Source organism: Haliotis cracherodii, unplaced genomic scaffold, assembly GCF_022045235.1.
Source record: "Haliotis cracherodii isolate W230 unplaced genomic scaffold, xgHalCrac1.p SCAF_5, whole genome shotgun sequence".
Taxonomy (NCBI): Eukaryota; Metazoa; Mollusca; class Gastropoda; order Lepetellida; family Haliotidae; genus Haliotis; species Haliotis cracherodii.
Genome location: NW_027266308.1, coordinates 65,276,491 through 65,301,017, shown reverse-complemented (window position 1 = coordinate 65,301,017; position 24,527 = coordinate 65,276,491). Strand labels below are relative to the sequence as shown.

Here is a 24,527-nt window from a genome sequence, read left to right as displayed (position 1 = left end):
TTACTGTCTGTTTGACGCTGTAGGTGCAAATGTTCTTTGTTGACGCTTTTTTATGTGCATGTTACTGTTTGACGCTATTGAGGTAAATGTTACTGTCCGTTTGACGCTCTTGACGTTAATTTATTATCTCTTTGATGCTTTTGGCGTTACTCTATGTGCGGGAATGGAAACAACGGGTAGTATTTTACACCTGGTGTATTTACCAACAAAGGACGAGGTGGGATAAGGGCCTGTTTTGGATCACAATATCTGCAAAATTTAAGAATTCATCCAAACTTTTAGAAATTGTAAAGAAACCTATCAGATATATCCAAATGAACTAAACTTACATTGCCCATTTCAACAATTACATGTTTGAGACTTAGGACAACACCAAAAGCAGATTGGTTTTAGAGGTTTTCACGGAGCGTGTTTCTAATATTTTAACATGACCAAATTTGCTCGTACAAAGATTTCATTTAAAGTTCTAAAACCTTCCATTTTGACGCATTTAAATATTTTTTTACCGTCAGCGGTCCAAAACGTGCAAGTGTAAGAAAGAAAACAGGCACGTTGTCAGCCATTTAAACATATCTGATAATTCTCATACCAATATTTCAAAGTTTTCTTTAAAATTTGAAAGTTCCAACGAGCCAAAGCGGGCCCTTATCCTACCTCCTCCCATTTCCGATTTAACATGATACAATTGAGGAATCATATACACGAAATATAAAAACAAACTATATTTCGTTTTCTTATTCGTTTCTTTATTCCGGAGTCCGAATTGTAATATTCACCTTCGCATATTTTTTAAGAAGGTATAAATATTCAGAAAACATACAAAATAACCATTCAATGCACTTACAACTGCATTACGTTCTTGTGGCACTGTTGATATAGTCAAATTCAACACATGTAAAACTATCCGTCCATTCTGATCATGGCCTAATGAAGCATGTAAGTTAACAGATATATTGTACGAAAAAGAACGTGATACTTTTCGTCCATGTTGATACCAACTGTAGATTAACAGACATACGTTTGATGAATATGAAAATCTGTTAGAATAAAATGTAATCTTAACACGTGACAGGCCAAGAAATATAGAATGTTAAAAAATAGGCAACGACAAATTATTGTTTTCCTCGACAAGATCTTATCTCTATTCTTCATTTTCCTTTTAAATAATTTGCGAGAGTTATTTGCTTATCCGAAACAGCTGATTATTTTAACTACTAATGTAAGTGCCCAGCATAAGATGGCTCATAATTGTTTACAATTAAACTGTTAAATCTTTTAAAATTAAAGTCAAATGATTACTGTCTAAAATCGTATCAATTCTTTAATATTTAGTCAACTGACGAGGTGTAATGAATTAAAATACAGCGATATGTTTGACGGTCACTTGTACAAGCATACACAGTAATAAGAACATACCATTTTAGCTCAAAAGGCATGCACACGAGGAAACGATGGTGGTTTTAAATGAGAGCAGGTAGTCTTCACTCGATGACCGCTATATACACATTACCTGACTATGTCAGTTAAATAGTCGTTAGGTTTCATGTACAGGCATTTGAAATCGGAACCCTTGGCTAAAATGATTTTACAATGATGTCTCGTAGTAATCATTCTCATCCTTTAATTAAACAATCATGGAAGTCCGATGTATATATACATCTGTATATGTGTGTGTGTGTGATGTGAGCGTGTGTGTGTTGTGAGCGTGTGTTGTATGTATGTGTTGTGATCGTGTATGTGTTGTACGTGTGTGTGTTGTTAGCATGTGTGTATGTGTGTGTTATGAGTGTGTGTCGTGTGGTGAGAGTGTGTGTGTTATGAGTGTGTGTGGTGTGGTGAGAGTGTGTGTGTTGTGAGCGTGTGTGGTGTGTGTTGTGATCGTGTGTGTATGTGTGTGTTATGAGTGTGTGTGGTGTGGTGTGGTGAGCGTGTGTGTGTTGTTATCGTGTGTGTGTGTGTGTGGTGTGGAGAGCGTGTGTGGTGTGTGTTGTTATCGTGTGTGTGTGTGTGTGTGTGTGTGTGTGTGTGTGTGTGTGTGTGTGTGTGTGTGTGTGTGTGTGTGTGTGTGTGTGTGTGTGTGTGAGATATTTATGATTTGATAACCATTTGAAGTCTGTACTGAAGTTTTGGAATTCAAACGAATCACGTTAAAGAAGCCTTCTTTCTCTTTCTCTTTAAAAATATACTTCTTTTATATCAGGTCTTTGAAAGGCATTTAGAAGTGTTACACATAATGAAGAGAATGTATGGATGTCAATTTCTTTATTATGAGGAACACAACGGTTCGGAGTATATGAATGCCATGATTTGGTTGGTAGGTTTGTTGTTTAACTCCGCACTCAGCTATATTCCAGCTATATGACGGCGGTCTGTAAATAATCGAGTCTGGACCAGACAATCCAGTGATTAATATCATGAGCATCGATCCACGCAATTGGGAACGATGACATGCATCAACCAAGTCAGCGACCCTGACCACCCGATCCCGTTAGCCGCCTTTTACGACAAGCATAGTCGCCTTTTACCGCAAGCATGGGTTGCTGAAGATCTATTCTACCCCGGATCTTCACGGGTCTGAATGCCATGAGGCAGAGAGCATATATATGTACAAGTAAAGACAACAAAATTAATAAGATAACGAAAGTTGGAAAATAACAAAGGGTAGAAACTAACAACAGTTCTTTGCAACATGCACATTATTGAAATAATCTCGCAAAATCGGTGTACATAGTGTTTCTAATATTCACCTGATAACCGAGGCGCACGGTGGTATTTGACCCCCAAATATCTTTCTCTTCTCTTACAAGAGAATCAATTGTTATCCATGCATTCAAAAAGCCTCATTGGGATTTTGATCACACAATTCTTAACTGCCCCGTGACTTGCGATTTGTATGATAATGTGCTTCGAGCCCTGTTCAATATTATTACCAAATATGCTAGCAATGGTGTAATAGTTTTCAAGAGCTAATACAAATTTAATGTTGAGCCCCAACGTGCTTAAAGCCCGGCCTTGCAAGCTAAGTTGTTTGGTTGTGTGTCGTTTCGCCATCCGAAGACAATCCCAGGGGTTAGAGAAGAGCCCTAAGCTTTTTAGCCCTATTCGTCAGTGGAAGGCAAAGCTTGAGTATAACAGTTTATGAGTCCTGGGAGATTTTGAATATGAATAATTTAGAAAAGCAAAGAGCAGTACACAGGGAGCAAGAGCTTCTTTAATCTCCCTTGGTGGTTTGAACGCTGTGGAAAGGATGTCTTTAAGAGGATTATCAGTGTTTCGTGATCATTCTAGCCCTAATCCTGTAAAAGTAGGGCGGCTATAAAACTGTTTGTGTTCAGGTGGGCTTTCATAGCGCGATCAGATTAATTTGGGTTTGTCTATGGCAACATTTGATGAATGGCTTTTCTTTTTTATCAAATTGAACTGGAAATGCGCTGATGATTGACAGAAGTAATCGCGAGGAGCCTTCCATTTCATCATCATGAAAATTTAATTAAGCATCCCAATGATGCTGCGAAGGATGAAAATGATCATAAACCAAACATGTTGTTTTACCATACTTTGCCTTATGGTGAATTAATAATATTAATGGTTTTCTTAATAATGCCACATATATTTTCGAAATACCAATAATAAAGTCCGGGTGTGTTTGTCGTCGTTAAAGAGGAAAGTGATGAAGCTGGATGATAAAACAATGATGAAACAAAAGTTGCTGGGAAGTCATAGGGAACGCAGTTTAAGCCATTGATCTCATGTCTGGCCGTTGAAAACCATTCGTTCAGGAAACTGGTGATCTACTTGGCGGTCTGAATGTCGCCGATTGTTTTAGAGCGGCTGTGCATATATTACCTGGACAATACAATTGCACCTGTATCGCCGTGTGCAGTGAAGTAAGCCTAATGTTGATCACACAGTGATATTTAGAACCGCTCAGTCAATGCTTTGTCATCTCCGCCCAGCATCTCTCCGACTGAAATCGCAGTGATGTTTTCATGCTTGCTATTTAACGCTTGTTAACACCGACTATAAACTATTGTTTATTTTCTGTCTAGTTGGCGTTAATATTGAATTTCACACTTTCTATCAAGTTTATCGCCTAAAGCTTTTACATTGTGAGTATGATGTTTAAACACATTAGTCACACGTGAGGTCTGGAATCTCAATCCGTAGGCGCGAGAATTGACGCGCACGCCGTGCCCAAGCGACCGGCGTTCAACAGCCACGAAATGTGAAGGAAGATGAGTTGTCATCTGAAGCACCCATATTTGGCTTGATTTATTTGATTTAAACTTATTTTATTGCGAAAAATCAAATGGCTTTGGCACAAGTGACAATATTGGGAATAATGATCGTGCAGAATAAATGTGCAATGCATAGAAATAATATACAAGTAACGCGAGTAACACACACGTACATATATACAGTATTACACACCAACATATACCTACATGAACATACAAATACATGTACACGCGTATACATATATACATGAGATACATTTATATCTAGTGTTATACAATATTACACTTGTTAAATATATTTAATGTATTTATAAAACAACAGTAGTTAATATTTTTTTATTTTATAACATGATCGACATATTTAATTTAGGTGAAGGGCAGGGACTATAGAATACTAGTATTACCAAGCTGTGATAATTACATGAAATATTTTTGTTTCATGAAAATCAAATTCATAACGAATACCAAATCTAATAGAAAAATAAAATAAAATATAATTAAGACTTTTTTTTACTGAAACAAGCATGTATTAAATGTGCAAGTTTTGCTTCTATCTGTGATGCTTGATATTGATCGGTGTTAGAATACATAATTTGCAGATTACTTTTTAGGATTATAAACCTGTAAACTAATTACATTAGATGGACATTTAATATATGAGTAGAGTACGTCATGTGTCAACACGATTGTAGAGACGTTTCCGAAAGTACGATGTAACTCTTTAAATAGTAAAACAGTATCTACGCTTGAGACAGTGTTAATCTGTATGAAAACTGAAGGAGTGAATTCAGAACATTATTCGGGTACAGGACACTTTAAAAATTTGAAGTTATTTTCTTTAAGCACATATGGTCACAAACCCAAGATTGCCTTAAACATGTAAATTACACAGGGCCTTAAGGGCATATCTGTCTGTACAGTGTCTCACAGAAAACATACTGGAAGCAATAAGTTTTGATCGGTAGTATTGGAACTAGAAGAGAATAAATGCAATTCACTGTAAGAAACGGAAAGCCATTGTATTATTTTGCTTGATTCAAGAGCAAACTTGTAGCCTCCCGTGTGCATTTGTATTATGTATTTATTTAACTTAACTCTCTCTCTCTCTCTCTCTCTCTCTCTCTCTCTCTCTCTCTCTCTCTCTCTCTCTCTCTCTCTCTCTCTCTCTCTCTCTCTCTCCCTCTCTCTCTCTCTCTGTCTCTCTCTGCTTTAATTAATTTTGAAACTTAATTAATTGTATCAATTAGAAGATACTTGGTTGTGGTTTCTGAAACCTTATCTCCTGACGCGTTCATGACTTAACAAATACGTAAATTTCGCTTGAGTTATTATTTTTGAAAAGCGGTAAATATGTAAAGATAGATCTTATTGCATGTGAAAAAAGCATTGGAAATGTTCCTGCCACAAACCGCTGTACAACCATAATCAAAATGTTTTCAAAAGCTAATTAACTGCATCTTCATAAATGAGTTCTCGTTCGTATCACAACAAGCAGCATTACTTTGTTACCGTTGCGTAACATAAAATAGGTAAAGTTTAAAATGAATACGAAAGCAAATATTTTCATGCGTGTTTTATGCAGTTAAAGGGTCATTCAATATTAAATATTAAACATTTGATATGAAATAGTTACTTAACCCCGAATAGTATTTTGTAGAATGTATTTTCTTAATACGAAGAAACGAAATCTATCAACTTAAATTTAATTGGTGAGACGTTTGTAAAATTTAGTAAGGACGTTCCACGTGTATAATTTATTTAAACTAAAGCATAGCAATTTAAAAAATAATTATTATATTATATTATATGCTGTTCTTTTTTCGTTTTGTTATGGCTCAGCGATAACGGTTATTACATCAAAGTGTACCAACATATTATGCTATGAAGATATAAAGACCCGGGAATAATTTATACACTATCATATTGTACAACTCTCTTGAGGATTCTGTTGCCATTTTCACTTCTTCGTCAAAAGCTGTAATTTGAATAAGTACGAGTAATATTAAATAGTATAAGGCTTTTATTCCTTCGTTGATGATAATCTGATGCCTGTGTTTTCAAGGGGAAACGTCACCCCAGCGTTCCGCGTCATTGCCTTTATTTTGTATCAGCTTCTCCGCAAAACATATAGGAGTTGTATTGCAGTGTATAAAACGCCAGCCACTTAATATTTCAGCCTGTTCTCACGTGACATTGGTGTCGTTTTCTACAAATTGAACTTGTACTAACTGGACCAATGTCAATAGATGTGGAGATTTGTCAGAATCCTCTGTCTTGCAATTGTCTGATGAATATTACAACAGATCTCAGTTTATGTACGTCCCCGCTTCATTAAATGCTGCTCGCCCCTATCGGGGACAATGCCGACCAACGTAGTGTCCCACTTTAGTTATTCAACCATGTACAAGTTAGGAACTCGCGCTGAATTAAACATTCATGATATCTTAAATTACTATGTGAAGTTTGATCCTTTAGTTTTGACACCGTCTTGTTTTGTGAGCATTTGTTTCGCACCAGATGTTGTGCGATCTTCGTATGCAGAATAGCCCTCATCAAGGAGAATTCCCAAGTAGTGTATGGTCTATCCGGGTAACTAACTGACTACCTGTAATGTACCATAGTGTTTCGCAGTAATGTAATTGACGCCGTGTAAAGTACTTTAAAATACAGTAAGGACAATCACGTTTGGCCTGCACGTCAGTGATAGTGAGCTGAGCAGGCTATGCACTGCGTGTGTGTTTCCCTGCTTGAGTTTCTACATTATTCTCCTCTGTTTGCTGTCGTGCCGGTGTGCGTCCTCAGACATTCTGATTCAGTTCCTCTATATGTGTGATTCAGTACCATTATGTGTAATTGAGTACTAAGGTGTGTGTGCGTGTGTGATTTATTACCAGTGTATGTCATGAAGTACCAGTGTGTGTTTGTGTGATTCAGCACCAGAGAGTGTGTGATTCAGTACTTGTGTGTGTGATTGAGTTCCTATGTGTATGAGTACCAGTGTGTGTGATTGAGTACCAGTGTGTATGTGGCTCAGTACCAGTGTGTATGATTGAGTACCAGTGTGTGTGTGATAGATTACCAGTGTGTGTGTGACTGAGTACCTGTGTGTGTGTGACTGAGTACCAGTGTGTATGTGGTTCAGTACCCGTGGGTGTGTGATTGAGTACCAGTGTGTATGATTGAGTACCTGTGTGTGTTATTGAGTACAGATGTGTGTGATTGAGTCCCTCTTTGTCTGTGACTGATTACCAGTGTGTATGATTGAGTACTAGTGTGTATGATTGAGTACCAGTGTATGATTGAGTACCAGTGTGTGTGTGATTGAGAACCAGTGTGTATGTGGCTCAGTACCTATGTGTGTGATTTAGTACCATTGTGTGTGATTGAGTCCCTCTTTGTCTTTGACTGAGTACCAGTGTGTATGAATGAGTACCAGTGTGAGTGTGTTATTGAGTGCAAATGTGTGTATGATTGAGTAACAGCGTGTGTATGTGATTGACTACAAGTGTCTTTGATTAAGTACCAGTGTGTGTGATTGAGTGACAGTGTGTGTGGTTGAGTTACAGTGTGTGTGATTGAGTACCTGTGTGTGTGTGATTGAGTAACAGTGTGTGTGATTGAGTACCAGTGTGTGTGTGATTGATTACAAGTGTATGTGCTTGAGTACCTTTGTGTGTGATTGAGTACCTGTGTTCGTGATTGAGTACCAGTGTGTGTGTGATTGTGTAACAATGTTTGTTATTGAGTATCAGTGTGTGTGATAGAGTACGAGTATGTGTGTGTGCTTGAGTACCTGTGTGTGTGATTGAGTACCAGTGTGTGTGTGATTGAGTACACGTGTATGTGCTTTAGTACCAGTGTGTGTGATTGAGTACCTGTGTGTGATTGAGTACATGTGTGTGATTGAGTACATGTGTGTGTGATTGAGTACCAGTGTGTGTGATTGAGTACCAGTGTGTGTGTGATTGAGTACAAGTGTGTGTGATTGAGTACCTGTGTTCGTGATTGAGTAACAGTGTGTGTGTGATTGAGTAACAATGTTTGTGATTGAGTATCAGTGTGTGTGATAGAGTACGAGTATGTGCTTGAGTACCTGTGTGTGTGACTGAGTACCTGTGTTCGTGATTGAGTAACAGTGTGTGTGTGATTGAGTAACAATGTTTGTGAGTGAGTATCAGTGTGTGTGATAGAGTACGAGTATATGTGATAGAGTACGAGTATATGTGATAGAGTACAAGTGTGTGTGATTGAGTACCTGTGTGTGTGAGTGAGTACCTCTGTTCGTGATTGAGTACAAGTGTGTGTGTGGTTCAGTACCAGTGTACAACTTAAACTGTATGCTATGCTATATATAGCTGTAGGCTGTATGCTATGTTATATCCAATGGACTGTACGCTGTATGTTTATACCATGCTTATGTCTGAAGAACGGCACACTCTGTACAGACAGAATTTTTGACACTTAATTAAACCAATCATCTTATTCTTTTTACTCTATGACTCACAAGAATATGCGATGTTGCGTAATTTGTCCAAGTTATTGGAAACAATTGCTTCATGAGTCTGGTGTCCAGCAGGTGTGAGAAACCAGTGGACAGTGGTCTAATTAAATCCTCACCCTCGGGTAACCTCATTATCTGCCCATACAGGTAGATAATCACCTCTGATGATGTTTCTCGTAAGATTTAATGGATTAGCGCGTCAGTATAAGATGGCGTCTTTCAAAAGGAAGGAGAACAATTCCGACAGTTAATAGACCCGCATTAGCCCCCGCCCTTCCCCGCCCCTTCTTGTGTTGTTTAAACATAGAGATTTTAACAAGCTCATTGATTTTCTGACCGGCGTTGACATGGGCTAGCATGGGAGAGACGCGAAGAGCGTGTTTAAGTTGTGTTCTTCTGTCAAGGGGTGTTATTATTACGTTGAACATGATATTTATGTATTTCACGAATCCAAATTAATTGGTTCTTCCAAATGTAGTTTTACAGTGTAGACGATGGTACTATTGTGGTGCATTTGATATTTATTCTAACATGTTAACATTACCTTACATTTCAAAATCAGGTTAAATTCCAGATGGTTGTCATTTCTTGTGACAATCCAATTTCATATCCTGAAAATATAGATGAGGTTCAAATGAGGAGATAAGTCATCCCAAACTGTCAAAACACAAATGCATTTGGACTGAGGTTCTTGAGCATGTGTTCGGATATATTAGTAAGTGTCCCTCTATATGTTAAGATGGTTTTACGCCGATTTTAGCATTATTACAGCGGGTACACAAGAAAAAAGTCTTTACGTGCACATTTGACTCATCCTGGAATCGAAACCGGTCGTGACGATCTAACGTTTTAACCGCTAGGCTACCCTCAAACCGTGCCAATTGCTAAAGCCAAGGTAAGGAAGAAAGTATTTGCATTAGCGTACGTCAACGTAATTCGGGAACCACTCTAACACGCGACGTGGTGACAAACTTTTTACCTCCTTTGAAATGCTGACTGTATGTCTTGTTAACAAACACCCAGATGCCCACAGTAAGTCCTGGATAGAATACGATCCGCCAAACACGGCTGTCTAGATAAACTGATGTGTCGTCATATAATCATATCCATACATATACCCACATGCATATACATGACTATACTCGTGGTGTGAGGTTTCGACAAAACCGTCAGAGGAAGTGTTCCATTCGATCTCCGGACATTCTCCAGCGACGTCACGTGTCACCGAACACTGAACGGGCAGTGTCGACCCTCGAGTGCTTCCCATTGTCAGCCTGAAGTGTCTCGCATACACGAGTCGGAAACCAAAGCAGTTAACATGCATAAGCTGAAGTGGCTCAATATACAACCAGGATGACAGAGGGCAGACGCAAGAAGGAACTACGAGACGGAAGTCAGGGTGCTCGTGTTGCATGCCGGTCGTCCGCGTTGAAAACCACATTTCTGCACACACAAAATAGAATTGTTCCACCGATATCCCTTTCGCAACCACCGTAGCCTCTTCACATCCTCGTTACCTCTTCCTCTTCCCATTCCTTCATCACTCCGCCCAAAGACCAGGGCCCCGTTCAACAAAGCCATCTTAGCGCTAAGATAGTCGTAGCGCTAAGATCGCTTTGTGGAACGGGGCCCAGCCTCGATACCTGCGTGTCTGTCCGTCCGTCATTGAACATGACACGAATAGAGACAATGACCACAGGCCACTGCAACCATCTCCAGTATCAGTTCCTCCTGCGTTCGTCTTCTCTTCGTCTTCATCTATATCTTTTTCTCCTTGTACTCAAGGTATCTTGTATTAAATACGTAACGTTCAACATTACACGAATAACATCATTGAATACTATATATTGTCATCTTTCCAGAGCCATGATCTTCTATCATGTCGATAGCTCCTTTAAAACCACAATGCCTGGGATACTGAAATTTGCGTGTTAATCCAAGTAGTAATTTCCTTAAAATGAACTTCGATTCAGTCTCAATCAGACAAAAACAGATTCCATTGGGTGTAAAAGGCAAAATAGTGGTGACAATTATACAAATGGATCACTGAGAATCAGTGCTGACACTAGGTGGGGCTTTTTCCCGAAAAGGGTAAGCATGTCCTGCTCTATCAGTGGCCACCGCCACACAATTTACAAAACAGAAGCATTTGTTTGGCAATCCTTATTTCTTTTACGACATCTCTTGCTACGCTGGGGCTTATGGAGCTGTTGACCGGGTAATACTGCTCCACAAAATGTTTTTGTGTCATTTAACATTCCTTAAGAATACATGACGTGGAAAAACCTATGTATGTGTTGGTCATATATATACGTTTGTCATATTCAGTTTACAAAGCAAATATTCCAGTTCATTCAGGAGAGTTATTCTGTTTTTCTTCGTCTCCTCCACATACGACCAACCTAGCCCGTAGAACACCAGTCACCGTTACCGGCAACGTAGAGCGACGTTTACGGGAAGGGTTAAAATAGCCATCTTCGCCAACAAGAGAAGATAACAGGCATGGCAAGTCTGTAAAACTAACTAAATTCTCAATCACTGGATTTTACCTGGTCCAGTCTCGATTATTAACAGACCGCCGTTATTTAGCTGGCACATTCCCGAGTGCGGAGATAAACAATAAACAAACAAACAAAAACAAACTAATTCAAATGAATGCTGTAATGCACAGTCTGTACAAGACTGGCTATAAACTGTAACATATTAGTCCGAAGACAAACTAGCCTGCGATGATAATGTTCCACTTAAACTGCGCCACTTCCTCTGTACATCCGGGTGACAATATGTACTCGCACACAGGAAGCCTTCCACTTGGTGTCCATTATGTCACTTTTGAAATATGACCCAGATGCAACAATGTACTGTATATCAACAGTCAACAGTTAAACTTGTAGCTCGTCTTTCACGTGTATTTCACCAGACACTGGACTTGTACCAGACCCTTGTATCAAATTGCAATATTCGCATCTGGCAAAATATGTTTTTAGTGCATGACATTTTAATCAGACTCGATTAATGAAAGTGTTGATGAAATGTTATTTCTGTAATAAATCTTTAAGTAGGCTTTGTCGACATTAATGACTTCAAAATTAGTTTTTGCTCAAAATTAACTCTTAATGAAACTGTATGTTTTATTACTAAAAGTTGTACCTTAGAATAAAGAAATTAAAAAACTCATTTTCTAATATATATAAACTGCGATCACCATTATCATCTAGGAGGTTACATAGCAGTAAGTTAGAATATATGGAGGTAGCTCACACAAAGATCTAATGACAAACTGTACATAGTTAATAGTCAATCAATCAATTTATTTCATTACTTTTATGTCGCATGCCTTTGTGTACAACCGTTATGATACAGGCGGAATTGCAGTTAATCGTATATTTCTTTCGAAATGTGCACAATACAAATATTTGGCTAGATTTGTAATGATATTACAGTTTAATACAGGTAGTAGTAGTAGTAGTAGTAGTAGTAGTAGTAGTAGTAGTAGTAGTAGTACAGTTAGCTCTAACTCAAATTTGTTACTGGGACATGGCACGATATTTAATATTGAGCGTACAATCATGATCAGTACGCGAGGCAATGATGGAGCCAGGATGCGTGCCGTAGCACGCTTTCAATTCGTGACATCAGCGTGGAGTGGCCACTTGTCAGTACACACAGATATTTTAAAAATCGAAGGTAGTTATTTCATGGGGGTTCATATTACATTTTGTTATGTTTAAAAGGGGTCCGGGGTCGAATCCCCTTTATTACCACGACCACAACACCACACTCCAGGATCCAGCACTGTGAGTGTTTGCACAGACACACAGATTTCAAGTTACATAATTTAGCTTTCAATTTGGGTTAGAAATACTGAATGGGGGAATTTAACCATCAGTCGATTAGACACACATTTGATGAAAAAATAAATAATGTAGAATCTCAAATTCAAATATGTTTAATTGAGAAATGAAAAGATATAATGACAGATTTTTTCTAGTTTCCTATTAGTTATGTCTGAAATAACAATCAGCCACGATCGAGAGATCATTTATGGAGAATTGTTGTAGCCAGACATAGAATGTACGGTATTCCTCGTTCAAAACCGTGGTTAAGACAATGTTAACTTCCTAGTTGATATAACCGATGTACTTGAAAATGAAAGCGACAAAACCCTTTCCGTATTCATAAGAAACCTCTGTTAAAAACAGAGTCAAGTGTACAACTCGACTGTATCACGAGCATGTGTTTATGAATCACTCTCAATAGTAATGACACCAGGTGTTCGCGAAAAGGTGAGCGTATCCTGCCAACCGGTGGCACCGTCACCCGTTCAACAGTGTTGAACGTGCAGTGTTTCGCTAACCTGTTGTAGAGTTGCTTCTGTGCCGGGTTACAAGTCATGCACAATGTCCATGTTGACAGTATTCAATCTGCAGTGTTCATAGTTTCAACCCAGGATGAAGGTAGTTGTTCAAAGTACTGCAATGCATTGTTAAGTTTAAGGGATCAAGGTTGTTGAATGTCATTGCATATCGGACTGCACAATGCATGTGGTCTGCTAGGGACCATGGAGGCTGTTTTGATTTACATATGTCAGCATTCTTTGTGATTTCTTTTTGAAATCCGGCCGTTCATTTTTATGGTTTAAATAGTAACATAACTTGCTTTGTCATTGATATGCTCCAAACATAATATTAATAATAAAGTGCACAATGCATGCGGTTTGCTAATGACCATTGATGATGTTTTGTTTTATATATGTTAGCATTTTTTGTGATTTCTTTTGAAATACGGCCGTTCATTTTTATGGTTTAAAAAGTAACATAACTTGCTTTGTTATTAATATGCTTCAAAACATAATATCAATAATAAAAAAAACCTCTTTATCCTGTTTCTTCATTCTAATATTGCCCGATAAGGTAACTCGTTTAAGTGTTATATCCGCATTTATTAAATTATAAATATTCACATCCAAACACCGCGAGGAGTTGTAACTGCTGGGTCGCTCGAGTTGCGTTCTGACGTCAACGCTCATGTCTAGTGTGAGAAATAAATCCTTTGTATTTTAATTACCTAAAGTGTCCCAGGGATGCCTAACTGACGCCCACGTTCGTGAAGACATTCTCAAACGGCCGCCACAACACTTGTTCGATATCAAGGCGTTTGTGTGAATGAGGGTTGTGCTATATTAAGCTCAGGATATGAAACATACGGAAGTCGGATGTAGTTCTAGAAGTGTCGCGCGTCTCAGTGACGACCCTACAATTGTCTTTTCCTCTCCCCTCAACACCACGGCGTGCCTGGCCACTACATCGTTGCTGTGACGTCCACGACTGCAACCACTTAAAGGGACAACTTCAGCATCTTTTACCATATTAACATTGCAACCAATAAGTAACAATGCCTATAGTCTCCTAGTCTGATTAAGTTTTCAATAGGAAAATGTCAACGTAGGTGCAAATTGATTTCATCCCGATCGTCTTTATATATGTACTCCAGACATCGTGCAAATTACTTTCAAGATTTGTGAGTAAATTAGCTTTAGGAAATAGTGATCATATTTATTTTGTTTCTACCTCGGAATCGACATTTGATAGCAGTGATGATCATCACCATCAGGTGATATCAACTTATTTAATGACACACCTTACACCCAAGGACTTGAAGGTATATTATTTATCACATACTAACAAAGATATTAGACAGTTGAACATGACACCTCAGTCAAGCAAGCAACGCTGTTCCCATGAATATTGTAAAAACAATCAATACCCACCATTAAATAGCGTGCGACCGACAGGTACAACCAGGGCTAACTCCACTGACCCTCTATATAGCTAATGGTCTATTGTGTTCGGTCAGGATGCATGTGAGGGACTGGACATTCATTCACACCTCCAACAAAGAAGTAGTCATTTCAGCTTTGCTATTATCAATATTTATGAAACCCTCTCCGTACTCTGCACTGCTAAGATACTCGAATTAGTCTTCAAAATATGTTTCTTCGAAGGAGTGCTTGATTTATAAATTGTAAAACTGAAATTTATATATTTTGTTTTAGGGTGTGTGTGTGTCGGGTGTATGTGTGTGTGTGTGTGGGGGGGGGGGGGGGGGGGGGGGGATTAAAAAAAATTCAATTCAAAACTAATTCATACGTTGTTATAGTTATTTCTATTATATATGTATTCGGTTGATTTATTTTACATGAAGATAGAGTTAGGGTTTTCGTTTTTGTCTCATAAACGAGCTTGTCACAATCAGTAGTCATTTAAAGCCATACAGTCCTCTGCATCCCTTTTCTCATCAATTATTCACGATAGAGTTCTATATTCCAATCGCAATCTGTCCAATTAGTCGTGATTAGGGGCGGCATCGCATCAGACATATGTTAATACCAGCTGCGATGTTAGAGCCCTGAACGCGCGCCACGTCACCCATGACGTCACTCGGTCGCGACAGATAACAACCATTTGCCATCTTACAGCATTAGGACTTTTTTGCAAACACTTCTCTGAAAAGTGTAAATTTGAAATATGAGTTGTTATCAATTATTTAGGAAAGCTGATGAAGTAAGGTAAACATTAATTAATATTTGATTTCCTGAAATGAAATAAAATAATTTCATTGAATAAACATATGTAGAATATGACAAATAATAATTGTTGTAGTATTCTTGCTGATGTTGACCATGTCGTTCAGGCAACAGATGGCTGTCGTAGATGATGTCGTTATCATAGCATCGTTTGCTAATTTTTAATTGAAATGTTTATTTAATGTTATTTCTTTTAATATAAACCATCTTGGTTTTGCCCGTAACGCCACAAGTACTATATGTTCCCGAATTATTTCACAGAGCACTCGTCGACCCTTAAAGGATAAACCTAGAAACCTATATCCCAATACATATTCTACTTAAATATATATTTCTTAAATATTATGATATTCTTTTATCTTTCTAATATGATAATATCCATACAGACAGCTATGATAAATGAAAATATTTCATACAGTTAATTATGTACAAGATTAAGATATACCAAAATGTGTCATTTATTTTCGTGTACAAGAATATAGATGTTGATGTGTAAAGCTGCTTAATGAAAAGTTGAGCATGAAAAGTAATTTCAGTTGGACGCGGATGAATTATTACTTTGTGTTTCAAATCACCGCTTCGCTGCATTCGGAAAAAGGGGACTATTTTTCTACCACATACCTTAATCGCCCCAGTGACAAATTTTAAGTGTTAAATCTTGGAACTACCTGGCAAGCTTTATTGTGGAGTAAGTGGAAGTCGACAGGGTCTTTGTGCGATGTCGCGACCACAGGCGGGATCATAAGCTAACCTAGCACCATTTCTTTCAAACTATATCCGATTCCAAATACATGGAAATATGATTGATTACATTTCAACTCCCAGGGGACGTTTTGTTCAAGTTTTAAAGAAAAGTGGATTTGTATGGACAAAGATGTATAGCTTTCGAACAAAAGTTTGTTTAAAAGTTATCGCCAAGAAAGTCTGCTAAAGTACCTGTCATTGTGGTGAATCGGTATATGCTGTGCTAGTCAACTTGTGAAGTTAATTATCCAAGAAAGGAACTGCTTCCTAGCTCGTTTAATTTTAATCCCATGACTTACTAAATCCAAGGTGATTGATAATGGTATGGTCTTCTAAAAAGACAAGGAAAGAACGGAAATGTTTTCAAATAAAAAATACCTTATGCTTTATGACTGGTCACATGAATGTTCAGACAGAGGACGCAGAACACCAATCATACACTCACAGATAAAAGCATGTATTTATAACCACATTAATAACGTTTATATTATAAAATTGTTAATTATATCATGATATTATTACATTTATGATCACGTTATTATATATATATTATATATATTTTATATATATATATATATATATATATATATATATATATATATATATTCAAAAAGTAAAATATGTTTGAAATCAATCATTTACTTTGTATTAAAAAAACAACATGACCATATATAAAGATGTCTTCTTCGCAACTACAGAATCAAGTCTACAGAATAAAACATTTATTCATATGTTACGTCGTTTATAACAAATTTAAACATCTTCAGTCTTCAAGTACGAACGTAGATCAACATTGCTTCGAGTTGCAGAGAAGCATCGCGCTATACCGTAGCATCTCTCTGTGGTATAACGTGGGCTTTAACAGGCAGGGTTGGCGGAAACGCTTCTTCTAGGTCAGTTTGTTTTGCTTGTAACGAAAAACAGAAAAGACGATTGTAGATAAGTGGGTAAAGGCACCGAGATTTATAGTAGGGGTCACATGTTGGATTCCGAGAGAGGGTGGGGCGGACACTTGCAGGAACTCGGGCTTGGCTTCTGTACTGTCTGGGTGATAACACGGAATCTGGCAACAAGCCGCTCAACCAGTATCAAATGATACATTTATGTTCAAACAAGTATAAATATCATTAGTTGCATAATAATCGGAATTACGGGATGATTAATATGTTTTCTCATTTTATTTCATTTTAAGTCAAAGTGTTTTTCCTTGCAAATGCATAAATTTGTATTTTTCATGTATGTTCATTTTGTCATCAATGTGTAGCTGTACACATTCTCGTGTGTTGTTCTACCTATAATACATGTGCGGCTTTAATCAACAAACAAACCAAAAAACCTATAATGCATACCTTTGAATTTCACTAACTATTACCGTGAACATCACATTATTGAGGAATGCTGTGGACTAGCTCATACAAATATACATTTCAATCGAACATGTATTTTCAGAAATACACTTAATATACGTGTTTTTCTTTATTACACATTGTAAAAAAATGGTCATTGCAATACAAATTGTCAAATCGGCGCTGAGGTTATATTCTACCGCCACCCGAAAAATGTCTCTAGTCCGACATCCAGAGTTTGATCACAGCGCGTATCTACCTTCTGTATACGTTTCTGAATAGCAAGTATATAAATGTCCGATTATCCAAGCAAATGTAACCATAATCGTTTGTGTCCCCACTTGTAGTACAACAAGCGTCCATTCCCTATCTGAGCACTGATATTGATGGGAGTCCGGTCTTTTGTACTGTCATGGTGGATTTGTCACTGTAGCTTTGTCCCGTCCATTCAATCTTATTTGCCAACATCATAATGGCGGCGCAGTAACAGGTTAAGTCATGAATGGAGTATTGTGATCAACGCTAACACCTAGGAACGCCACACACGCTGAAAATCTGAACATTTTTCATTATGATATCCCTCTGCATAAATCAAATTCAACAAAATATGAAGTATGCATATTGATGAAACAAGTTTAAAGGAGGTGATTATCATAGGAGGAATAAATACTGTTTCCCTAAACGCTATGAATTGAAGAAAACAGATCATAAGTTACATACATTTTTGCATTTTGTATTAAATCTCCTCTTTTTGTCATCTTCAGTTGCAAATAGTTTATTTCATTTGTTTTAATATTTATTATATATGTCACATTACATTTTATACGACTAATGCAATACAAAAAGTCCGATGTTGTTGCAGAATAAAAAAAATGAATGTATAATTTCAGATTACTGAAAGGGCCATGTCACAATGGTTAATCTTCAAGCACGGGTCAAAACAAATTACTTTGATCTTTATCAATGAAATCCCACGTGTGTTATGTCGTACATTCGACAGTTAATGATAAAAGTAGTAAATACCGAAAAAGGATAAAAAATCAACGCCACTGGGCGATTTCATTGCCTTTTAATTGGAAATGTTTTAGCCACTGACAATGCCAATAACGAAATCTAGATGTACACTTTAGATGAAACATGGCAAAATTCAGCAAACCATGTCTGTTTTACACATGAAATCCCTTCTTTGAAAGCGCGGCGTTAACACTAGGGCGAGGAGAGATATGATCTATAATGATTAGAGCATAGGGAGGAACCGTGCTTATAATGGATATTACTCACACATGCTTCATCGACCTATTGTTCTGTCACGTTAACAAACGCAGTGTGATAATAAGCTGTATCCACGCCCTTATCTGTCAAAGCCATACTATAAATATCCTCGCCTTTCAACCACGACACGCTTTATCTTCCGGTAACAATTTGTGTTGTCTAACTGCAATAATAATCAAAGTTAAAAGCATATTTATCCACTCGTGAAGCAAAACCTGTGTAACTTTTGCTAAAACGTTTACTTGCATCGTTGACCTTGGTCTGTCAGGACTTCATGGCTGTATTACCTACTGTCATCATTAATATATATTTCGAATATCATTAATGGACCGGGGTTTGGTTTGAATGCTAATCCTGGTCGACTTTGCTTTCAATAAGTTTAAATGACAACGGATTCGACAAGGTTAGGATGAGGAATTAGTTAAGGTTCGAGGTCATCCAAAATGAGATTCAACAAGCATCACTGGGTGGAGAATGGGGTACTTCTAGCAATATAGAAGCAGGGGGTATGTTGTCAGATTTAAACCCAGCAAGTGGGACTATCGATCAAGTAACCCTGACAAGCAAAGATTAATGCCCGCTTGAGACAGAAACAAAAACGCAATGCAATTGTCTCCAACCATCCAGTGCCATATTTCAGAAAACCATTCCCCGTTCCATGTGAAACAGTCAGTGATCCATGGTGTAGAAAAGATTGATCATAACGGGGACTATGCCAGGGTTTGTGCTGTGGTCTGCGGGGGACCTGTGATTGATGTGTCGTGTCAGGACCAGCCAGCCGCGACGCAGACCTGTTTGTCCAGGAATCAGAGCCACTGATTTGTGATGTTGGTGATAGCCAGTTGTCTCAGGGACGATGTCGTGCACGACGGCCATACTCTCATGTCAGGTGCTCGTCGTTGGTCTCGCGAGAGTTGTCTGTCAGACTTAGTTAAACCGCCACTCGGCGTGGCTTGGATCAGTCTCGAAGCAGATTGTCGAGTGATTAATGACATGTCTCTTCAGTGCCAACGCGACATATTATTTTGATCGACTTTCCTCAGATCGAGACCTTCTTTCAATTTGGTGCTGTCTGTGTTTGGAGTTATGAATTATTAAGTACTTCAATATCATGAACTGTGATTAGAATTGAAATTTACACAATATCAACGTGGATAAACAGCGACTTCAGATTGAAGTAATTATGACCGCACATTCTCAATGTAATTTCTTTCTCTAACTTTGAAATAACAAGAGGATTCACGCAGCATAAGTTCCGCGTGGCTGTTTTTGGTTTGAGAATCATCAGCATGTCTTGTCTAGGTTACCATGAACTCCCAGCAGCGTATTCCTGTGATAATTTTGAAATCATACACAAACACGCTCTCGTTTGTCCAACGTGTGTTTCGACGTATGTGTGTCTCTCCCTCATACATACTAGAAGCAATAAGTTCAGATCAATAGATTAGGAATACAACGAAATTAATATGATTCACTGCAATTGCATAAAACAGAACGACATTTTGTTTTTTTGCTATATTTAAGAGGAGAATTGTAACCTCCCGCATGTATTTGTATTATGTATTTATTTAACGCCCACGTTACTGTAGTCTTTCTACAATCACCTGACATGTCGTCATATAACTGTGCCTTTCACTCTAATTCAACATAAAAACAGCTCTTGGTATCATTACTATTTGATAGTGATTCATAAACACATGCTCGTGATATAGTAGGAATCGTACAATCGACTCTGCTTTATGCAGAGATTTCTATTGGATATTGAAAGGGTTTAGTACTTTAATTGTATAAAAAGCCAGAGACGTAAAAATGGGTAAAACATGTAACTATTGACATGTAGAAGTGAGTATCAAAGTTATGCTTGTTTGTGAGGCTTGTGCAGCTCTATGTCAAATTACAGAAGTATAATATGCAAGTGTCTGTTAATAACATCGAAATTGTTAACATCTGACTGACTGACTGAGGGCGGTGGTGATGATGATGATGTTGATGATGATGATGACTAACCTATACCAACATGAAGTGCGTGAAGTCTCCAAGATGTATAAACTAACATTCCGTACATGTTTTCCTCCCGTGTTGGGGGTGACGTTTGATGGCTTTAAGGACTTATTTCCTAGTTTTTGTCCAAGTAATTGGTGTTCCTTGGAAGAAAGGTGTTGACATTGCCATCACACGTTCTGCAAGGCGAACCTTCTGTGTCGTACTTTGTTATCATGGAACAGTGCTATGTTTTATCTGAACATTTTTTTTTATGTTCCCAGTATGTTGTGATGATGATGATGATGATGATGATGATGATGATGATGATGATGATGATGTCTTTCTTACAGACTGAAGGTTGTGGTGGTGATCATGACAACTTTCTTTCTTTGGTCTTTTTGTTAAATTTATAGTGTTCTGTTTCAGCAGGGACCTGGTCGAGGAGAACATGAAACAGGCGATGCACCAGATGTGCAACATGAACCAGCCCATGATGACGCACGACTACGGCCACCGGGATTTCAATCTGTCCATGCCCTTGGTCAAGTCGGAGCCCATCCCACCTCACTATCTCTGTTCGCCACCCATGGACCACCACCATCACCACCTGCACCACTCCGTGCCCCCCGTTTGACAGTGGGCCAATCCGGGAATGGACTCGACCTGTTGGTAGCAGACGACATGCTGACGAGTTGTGGTATAACTGCCATGTTACCTTGCTTGAGCCCAATCCTGGAGAGGGTGTGCTTCATCCCAGATCGGGAAAGGATGTGCTTCGGACCAGTCCTGGAAAGGATGTGAGCCCCATCGTTGTGGGAGGGTATTTTGCGCCATAATGAGCTGACTCGGTCTCCAGTATTTAATTCAGTTGATTCATCAGCTTTCTGACCTCTAGTTTGCTCTAGACAAAAACTGCTATGTAGGATTGTCCTTTGTAAACTGAGGACATCCGATATACGCCGTTGGTTTGAAACTAAGACCTACACCAACAATAGTGCGTGAAGTCTCCAAGATGTATCAACGAACATTCCGTACCTGTCTTCCTCCCGTGTTGGGGGTGACGTTTGATGGCTTTAAGGACTTATTTCCTAGCTTTTGTCCAAGTAATTGGTGTTCCTTGGAAGAAAGGTGTTGACATTGCCATCTCACGTTCTGCAAGGCGAACCTTCTGTGCCGTGCTTTGTTATCACGTAACAGTGCTATGTTTTATCTGAACATTTGTTTTTTTTGTATGTTCCCAGTATGCTGTGATGATGAAGATGATGATGATGATGATGATGATGGGAATGTCTCAAGAAAACATGTATGCGAGAGTGAATGATGTCGACACCTAAAGCCCACTGCTCCTGGTACAACCAATTGAGTAGTTTCGGTGTGGATGAGGGGTTACCATAGTGTACGGGGGTAAAAAATAATTCTGAATGAACGCATTACCATACGTAAATTGTTGACCAATATGACCTGGACACTGCCACTACCAGGTTATCTCCTCTGGGTTAACGTTTAAAATTTTAGTATCAATAAACAGACTCTAGGTTCCATAATGTGTCTAGCCTTTCGCCTGAAGAAAGAAAGTAAGTAAAATATGAGATATATATTTCAGTAGTCTGGGATTAATATACAAGTACATGACTGTGGTACTTGAAATAAGTTATTTATATAAACAAACCCCCAGGCCTTCTGTTCACTTGTTTAAGGATTGTTTTCGTAATATCATACGATTGAAAGACAGAAATACATACACATAAAGAAATGCGTGGAGAGTTTCAACAGTATTGTGGTAATTGGAATCAAGGGGAACTTTTCCATTGAGTGGCAAGATAATGAGGATGTTCCCTTCTTTTTACGCTCTTCTTTTGGGATTGTTTTTATTTTTCATTACAAAGATTCCAAAACAAAGACTGCCCTTAAGATTTTAATTCTATTTAATATTTTAAAAAATTGTTAGGTTTAATCCGTGAACCAAGTAACAAAACATGTCCAAATGTTACAAAGTTTTATGACTGCGTTATGGCCACTCCCAGAGAGAGCATGTGTGCATTGTTCTGGTCAGTGAGAGCTACGCGTGGAGCTGGCGTACATCGTGTAATGTATATAATGTAAGACAATATACAGAGTTCTCGCTTTGTCATGATGTATACAGTGTGTCAACAATTGTTTAAAGAATATTCGAATTAATGTTCTGAATTTCCTATTACAAAGTAATTTATATTTTACAGCATGCTTTAACTTATGTCACATCTTTCTATGTCAGATGGATAATTTCATAGAGACATTATTGCATCATATGTTTTCTGGAATCAGAATAAAACGTGTTATGTTTCCTCACTACCGTGTAGTTGATAATTCCCATTTCGTGTTTTAAGTTTTACACCACATAATGCTGTTTCTATGGGACACTACCACGTACGGGCGCCGTTGGTCCTTATGCCATACTCAACAGTGTTTCCGGAATCGAGATAGAGAGCTGCCGAAACATCGAGTCTGGAACCGTTCCACACAGCAATGACTCTGCGATTATCGTAAGTCTGGAAGTTAAACATGAAAGTGGCTCTGAACCCAAATCGTTAATCCCTGATCCCCAAGTCAAGTACACTAGTACTCAGATAGCAGAACGAGAGACGCACACATTTTTGCATCTGTTTTATTGTCAATATGTATCATTTTTTTCTCTTAGTGTTAAACCTCTTGGTATTTTTAAAGGTTTAATGACGTCACTGCCCATTGCTGTAAGTGCACTTCTCCAGGCTTAAGTCCCTGATTATTGTCCTAATGTATTTTCACAAAAAGTGCTAAATTGATTCTTTAATCTTCAGCAGCACGATGTGCCATGCCCTTAAGGTTTTTTATCTCTGTTGCTCATGATCCTGACTCCGTACCACAAAGCGTTGGCTGCAGCACATCGAATTTAAAACATATGAGTTACAGCAGTTACAGCAGATTTTTAGCAGCCATAGCTCTATAATCGCTCTGTGGAACGGACTCCAGGTGCTAACGACTTAGATACAAAGGTTACACTTGCGTCAATGCAGTAGACATTGTGGCCATGACCTTCAGAGGGATTCTGGGATATCCCCGTCGATCTCAACGTGTATATCTAAAGGTGTTTATATAATGTAAACGAGAAGTTCCTCTCAGACAATGGACGTATATCTGACAGAGTTAAGTGCCCTTACCTCCGAGTGTTGAGTCACAGGGCGCTGACAAAGTTTAATCTATTTTTCCATTTTTTTTATGTTTGTTATATTCTTTATTTCTCGTACAACATGAATATCGATTATGTGTGAGTGAGTAAGACGTTCATGGTTTCCACATGTTACCGTATATTCGTGTTCATTTTATATGTGCAATCATGTCCGAAAATAAACAAATGATAAAACAGCTCTTAGTATTCGTTATTTTGTTATGCTATGCTATATTGATACACAGTTATTGTACACGATTTGATATCACATATTGCACATACTATACCTTTCGGGAATCGAACCTGGCTTCCCGACGAGACAAGCAAACATTTTAACCACTGGGCTACCTGACGGCCCTAGGTTGAGCAATGTTATATGTCTAGTCAACGCCATCAATAAGTCGTGGTTCCGCAACAAGTCATGGCCCTTGGTGTCCACATTTCACAACTTTTGTGGTACAATCGGGCATGCACCTGTGACGAGAATGATGTCCGATGCAAGTCCCTATTTTGGCTTTCACCATATGTTCCCGTGTTTTTTCAGATGCACGATTGTCTTGAGTTTGCATGTGTTTGTGACCGATGCCACCGCTGGAGCAGGATACGCTCACCTTTTCGCGATCATCTGGTATTTTTTATGGTTATTCATAAACACATGCTTATGATATAGTAC

At 38.3% G+C, this 24,527-nt stretch overlaps 1 protein-coding gene across 2 annotated transcripts in view; it reads left to right on the top strand.

Annotated features, from left to right (window-relative positions):
* The window catches only part of LOC139443372 (homeobox protein SIX6-like), a 34,267-nt gene extending 10,246 nt beyond the window's left edge, over positions 1-24,021 (top strand). Inside the window, exon 2 of one of the 2 annotated variants that reach the window (XM_071224360.1) lies at positions 21,100-24,021. In XM_071224360.1, the coding sequence (XP_071080461.1) occupies positions 21,100-21,304 (205 nt within the window). In that variant the 3' untranslated portion in view covers positions 21,305-24,021. Of the gene's footprint in view, positions 1-21,096 lie in introns of both variants that reach the window. The other variant, XM_071224359.1, reaches the window with a different exon arrangement.
* Positions 24,022-24,527: the final 506 nt, after the last annotated feature.